The sequence below is a fragment of the Cicer arietinum genome, chromosome 7 (assembly GCF_000331145.2).
Source record: "Cicer arietinum cultivar CDC Frontier isolate Library 1 chromosome 7, Cicar.CDCFrontier_v2.0, whole genome shotgun sequence".
Taxonomy (NCBI): domain Eukaryota; kingdom Viridiplantae; phylum Streptophyta; class Magnoliopsida; order Fabales; family Fabaceae; genus Cicer; species Cicer arietinum.
This window is the reverse complement of record NC_021166.2, coordinates 22,122,005-22,128,663: the sequence shown is the minus strand read 5'-3', so window position 1 is coordinate 22,128,663 and position 6,659 is coordinate 22,122,005. Positions and strand designations below refer to the sequence as shown.

Below are 6,659 nucleotides of genomic sequence, written 5' to 3'. Positions count from 1 at the left end.
CTTCCTTGTTTTAATGGTAAAAACAATTACACACACTCTTTTGGAGATCTAGATTACTGGTTGTTAGTCGTAAGTAAGTTTGAAACTGTTTGATCAAGGTTGAACACTATAAATATTAAAATTGGTAATTCATGTTACAAAGAAAATTAAAATATACAAGTTTTTTGATCAAATTATTGCTTTCTTTATTTGATTTTATATATGGAAAATTCTTTTACAAAATGACTATGTTCTACGATAGACAAGGAAGAATTAATAACAACTATCTCACTTGTATTAAAGGGAGAGATAAAAAGATACTTGTATTAGAGGGAGAGAGAGAGAGAGAGAGAAAGAAGAGATGTGTAAATACATAAATGAAATAATTTGTGAAATGAGAATAGATATAGACAAGAGAGATGTAAACACTTAAAGGAAATAAGAACATAATAAAAAAGAGAGAGATGTATAAGCATATAATAGAAATAAGAATTGAGAATTCATAAATATCTAGTGTGATAGAGAAACAAAATTTACTCTAAAAATAAAAACTAACTAAAAAAAATTGTTTTAGAAAATAATTCATTGAAATTGTAATTTTTTTTTTTCACAAGACTTTTAGTTAGTTGTAAAAAAAAGTCTAGATTTAAGACCACTATATTTTAAATCTTCGTTGAAAATTTGGATTATTCTAATTGAATATCTTAAGACTTGTTTAACTTACATAAAAATCTTGATTAAATACCAAAAGACTTTTTCATCATAAATAATCTTTGGAAATCCTTTAGAAATCCTAACTCAATAAATTCTCCTAAGACTTTTACTACTAAAAGCACACTAAAAAGTCCAACAAAGTTCAATAAAATTTGTTTTAGAACACAATCCAGCATAATTAAAAAAATTTATAAAGTTAAATAAGTTTTTAGTTGCTATAAAATTTTAATATTTTACTTTTAGTCGCTATAAAAAATTTCATAACTTTTGAGTCATCTAAAATTTACTGTTTTTATTTTTTATTTTTACCTTTAAGTTAACTCATATGTATTCTTATAATTTTTTAACATCTTTTTACAAAATTTATAATTCTTTAACAAAAGATGAATTAAATATAATTTTTTAAAATATTATTTAGTGTTTAAAAATTCTAAATTTTTGTGTGTCGAATTCTTATAATGGTCTAAACATACTTGCAAAAAATCATTCAAAAATTAGTAAGATACACATGAGTTGACTACAAAGTAAGGACCAAAAATAAAAACGAAAAATTTTTAAGAACTAAAAAGTTAAGAACTTTTTTACAGTGGCTAAACACAAAATCTTAATTTTATAAATATTAAAAACTTATTTAACTCAATTTTTTATATCCCAAAACTTTTTAAAGTTTAAAAGGTTTTGATTGAATACCCTTGAATTTATACGTTCAGGATAGATCTAACACATATTAATGCATAAGACCAATCTTTAGACAAAATCTTTTCAAAGCCCATAATAATGTTTTTGTTGGGAAATTATTTTTAGACATTTTAAAATACAAAATCATGTATTAAACAGATGTGATTGATTTTATCTAATATATTTTATTTTTAATCGACGATAAAGTTAATTGATTTAATATTTATTGAAGCAATATTAATTTTATATAAGATTATTTTAGTAGAATATGAGACCTTTTAATTAAATAAAAAAAAAACTTTATTTTTTTGAAATCTAAGACCATTATTTTCTTTTGTGGCATTACCACGACCCTGGGTACACCTCAATTTAAAAGATCTTTGATGTCTAAATTGAATAACAATATTTATTTATAGAAAAAATACGCATATGGTCATTTAAGTTTGACTCATCTTTTGGATTGGTCATTTTAAGTTTTGTTTGTCTAAATTGATCTTTAAAGTTATATTCAATTTACGTTATTAGTCTTTTGTCTCACTTTCAACGATGATTAATGCAATTGAAAACTTTTAATCATTAGAAACTTTACCAAATACTACAACAATATATCTCTTAGACTGATTTTCTAGAAAACATCCATCAAACATTATTAAGGGTCTACATTTATTAATATTCTTTACAACTATAGCCTCTACATACTTGGTAATAAAAGTTTATTCAAATTATAACTTGCTCCACTTGCAGGTAGTTTGAATAATTAGCTTCCTATAGTATTTGAATTAGATCTTAATATTTTATATGAGAAATGATCAAATTTAAAGGATTATGTATGTAATTTAATATAATTTCAAAGTTAATGATGCAAATTGAATATAACATAAATGACCATTTAAAAAAAATTCATGTAAAAAAACTTATCCTTTTATTCATTTTCTTCTCAAAGGGGTGGTTGAGGGTTAATTTATAGTCTCAAATCATCTATGTAAATAATTTTTTCTTCCTCTTTTATTTAAATATATAATTTTCACATACATTTAGTTTGTTCATCGTATTATTATGTAGTTTTATTGTCTAAGTGCAACATTATTTATTTTGTCTATCGTCTTGATGTGCTATTATTTTGATTTCTCATCTTGTTGCGATATGCGTTTGATTCATATTGACATATTAGTTTTGATTCAATACATATTTAACCAATAACTTTAGCGTGATCAACGTTACATTTACAAAAATATGAATATTCCCGTCATTGAATTTTCTCATATTTGTATTACAAATGCATTTTTAATTGTATGCTATTAACTATTAACTTAACAAATTTGTTCCAATATTCATTTTTTATTTTATTTTAGTGATTTTGAATTATTTTTTATAGATGTAATTTACCCATTTGAAAGGAATGAATCACTACAAGAATTTTTCAATTTTGCGACATTTTGCCTGCGACGGTTCTGAAATAACCGTCCTCACCACCACTTTGAGACGGTTTCTGGGGCGGTTTTTGTCTATTGTTGCCGCTGTTGAAAGCACAAATAACCCAACGTTTCATTTTCCACCCTCACCACCACTTTGCGACGGCTCCTGAGGCGGTTTTTGTCAACCGGCACCGCCATTTAAAGCACAAATAAAATTTATGAGTATTGGGGTGTAGAAGTTATTAGTATGTTATCTAATGTCTAATTATATTTATAAAATTTAATTGGTTTACATGATTGATGTATGACATTTTGTTGAATTATGTGTCAAATGAGGTGGGACATATTTCAAAGACACACTTATGGGTATCAGACGTGCTTGAAGCTCCTCCTAATGTTAGTAGAATAATAACTAGATGGAATTCAAATGGGCAACCGGTAGGATCAACTGTTGGTTTGTTAGGCGGTTTTTTGGATGAAATTGCTAGGAAGTTTAAAGATTTTCCTATAATGTACGACAATTGGAAACTAGTTCCATCGACAAGAAAAAATAAAATTTTTAAGGATAAAATGCAGGTATCAGTGATAAACAACTGAATATTCTTTATTTATTGTTTTGATTGTAAACTAACTTTTTTTTTTATGATTATGCTAGTCAAAATTTATTGTTGATGATGGAGAGAACAAAAAATATATTCTTACGAGCCTTGGAAAGAAATAGCGAGATGCACAATGTAGGTTGTTTAAGAAATTTTAAAAGTGAGATCTTTCTTTGGAAGAAAACCTACAAAATTATCCACGTTCTATTAATCAAGACCATTGGACTATTTTTGTCCAATACAGATACAATGGTAACCATTCTTTTGTTGCATTGTCATTTGTTTTCTACTTTTAGTTTTCTGCTGTCATCTGTTATCACTACAGGAGAAGGCTGATAAAAATGCTGCAAATAGAGGAAAGCTAACAATCCTTCATACATTAGGCTCTAAGACACTTGCATGGAAGAAGGATGAGTTTGTAGGATTCACTCAATCTACTATTGATTGCATACTTAATTGAACATGTACTTATTACATGTGTATACTTGTAGGAACTGAGAGATGGTCGAAAACACAGTACGGGTGAAATATATTCAATTTATCATAAGAAGTTTGACGGGTCATTTGTTAATGACGAGACCAAGGAAAAATATGTAAGTGTAAAGAATAGAAGTGTTATGTGATTGTAACTATTTTTTATTGACCACTTTATAAATCAAAGATGCAATTGTTAGTTTTGGTAATAGTGAGTTCCAAAGCTATAAAATTACTTATTTGGTTGGTAAAAGTGAGTTGTAAAGTCACACATTTCTGTTACAGAGAGGAATTTAGTTTGCTTCATTTGTTTGTGCATGAACAATTGCAAATTGAAATTGGGAAGACTCGTTCTCCAAATGAAGCATTTGTTAATGTGTTTGGAAAAGAACATCTCGAATATGTTCGTTGTATGGGATTTGGAATAACACCGTCTCAAATTACTCATATACTTCTCACTCTGTAAGATCAATGTCTTCCTCTGAAGCTAATGAGAAGATGGAGAAAATGAAAGTTGAAATCGATAGGCTTAAGAAAAGGAATTATGAAGTTGATATGTGGAATGAGTAAATTACTTTCTTGTTGCAAATGTAAAATTCTAGAGAACAAAACGTAAAATTGTTTTCATAGCAAATCTATTTAAAAAATCATGTGAGAACTTTTTGTCCTTGGTTAAAAATATCAATTGTGTAATGATTGCTTCTAACTATATGAGAAATTTAGGTAATTAATATTTGACGATATTTATCAATATTCATTGGAGTTAATATATACCTTTTTTTTTCTTTCCAGGCAACAGACATAGAATCGCCAATAGATGGTAGACGTTCATCTGAGTCTAGTCACCAACCTGATGATAGTGGAACAACATTATTAGAGACTAATTAGATATTTGGATGAACTTCTATGTTTGATGGAATTGTTTTGTATGTTTAGTCACTCCACTAATGTTTTGAATATTTAAACAACTTTATTTATTGTTTCAGTTAACTTCAATGTATGAATTAGTGTTATTTCTTTTGAAAAAATTATATAAATTGAATTTAGGTACAATAGTTAAATAATCATGTATTTAAATTATGTAGATTATATTTTTGAATATTTTTTATTTTAATTAATAAAAAATAGGAAAAAAATGTATTATTTTTTTTATTTTAAACTATTAGGCTTGCGACGGTTTATACTGTCTCAAAGTAAATATAGTGACGGTTGATAACTGGTGCAATTTTTTAGAAACAAAAAGTTTGAGTTTGTTTAGCGCCGGTTCTAACCGTCGTAAACTGTATGTAAAGGCGGTTAGAAACTGTCGCAAGGGTTGCCGACAGGTGGAACGACAGTTTTTGAACCGTCGCAAACTGGCCTTGTGACGCAAAAATTTGCGATTGTTGCAGAACCGTCGCAATCATCCTTTTGAGGCAGTTATAACTACTGCATGTGATCCTTGCAAGCGCCGCAAACCAATTTTTTTTCTTGTAGTGAATGTGATTTTTTTGGTAAAAAAAAAGGAACATATTTTAAATTGGAGAGAAAATGATACCTTAATATTGAAATTTATTCATTTGATTTTTTTTTAAGCAAAAAATAATTCATTTGTTTTTCGTATGATGGTGAATCATGAAATAGTGGGAGAGTCATTCCATTTTCCTTAATTAAAACTGTCCTCACATTACAACTTGACCATTGTTGTTTCAAATGTCATAAGATTGGAACAGTGTGAGACCCTTCTAAATTATGGGTGCGATTCGACTCACCCTTTTAAATTTTTTTTGTTTGTATGATTTTGTAATTTATGTTCTTTGATTGGAACAAAGTGAGATATGATTATTTCTTTTTGAGTTCTCCTGACATGTTTTCACGAACTTGTCTTCTTTGTTTGACTTTGGTGTTTTGAAGAACATTTTACAGTTTTCCTTTTTCATGTTTTGAGAAAACTTGACTTTATTTTGACATTGTTGTGATTCATGTTGCTTTTATTTTCTTTACTTATGTTCACTCTGTGTATTAACTTAACTTAATCAGTTTATAATGTAACAATCTGTTTATGCTGTGATCAAATTAATATGAATTCACAACTTTTTGTTTAAGAAAAGGAGTTAGTAATGGAATCTTGGAAGGTTCTTTCATTATTTCGTTGCTTCTTCAACATCCATTCAGTTATACTAATGGAATCTTGGAGTTATATCATTTAGCTAGTTAAACTCATGAATTTTGTTTACTTGAACTTTCCTAATATTTTCCACCAAATTGAACCTTTCCAACTTTGACAAGAAAAATCAGTTTTGATGGAGTAGAGATTTTTCTAAAATATAAACTCATAGACGAGGATGGGATTGAGGGTATTAATATTTATCCTACATTGTTTTTAAATCATAGTTTAAATGACAAATGTCGATATTGTAAGGTTTGACGTCTTGTCATAGATTCGAATCCGGAAGTGAGACATGAGTTAATTATAGTGGAAGCCTTCGAAGACAATAAAAAAATGAAAATAACATATCTGTCCTACATTCGTCCTCAAATCCGTCCCTACTAGCAAAATTATTATTACATTTCAATTTTTATATAAATGTACTTATTCATTTAATATTTTTTATACATTATAAATTTTAATTTTTTATTGAAAATATGATTTTAGTATATTTTATTTTATTATTGATCAATAATTATTGTTTATTATAGGAATTATAATAAATATAATTTTTCAAATTTATTTTATTATATATATATATATATATATATATATATATATATATATATATATATATATATATATGTGTGTGTGTGTGGGGAGAGAAAAAAA

The 6,659-nt window shown here is 27.1% G+C and overlaps 1 protein-coding gene across 1 annotated transcript; it reads left to right on the top strand.

Annotated features, from left to right (window-relative positions):
* Positions 1–3,086: 3,086 nt before the first annotated feature.
* Positions 3,087–5,226, top strand: LOC140918711 (uncharacterized). The gene is made up of 4 exons (XM_073363505.1): positions 3,087–3,362; positions 3,711–3,799; positions 4,145–4,321; positions 5,118–5,226. The coding sequence occupies exons 1-4, from the start codon at positions 3,087–3,089 to the stop codon at positions 5,224–5,226; spliced, it is 651 nt and encodes a 216-aa protein (XP_073219606.1).
* The last annotated feature ends 1,433 nt before the right edge of the window (positions 5,227–6,659 follow it).

Bases quoted from the DNA above. Each gene is read 5' to 3' on its own strand.
- LOC140918711 (XM_073363505.1), top strand. From the start codon at position 3,087: ATGTATGACATTTTGTTGAATTATGTGTCAAATGAGGTGGGACATATT. The intron at 3,363-3,710 runs GTATCAGTGATA...TTATCACTACAG, and splicing joins TTTTTAAGGATAAAATGCAG to GAGAAGGCTGATAAAAATGC. The intron at 4,322-5,117 runs GTAAGATCAATG...GAGTTTGTTTAG, and splicing joins ACTCATATACTTCTCACTCT to CGCCGGTTCTAACCGTCGTA.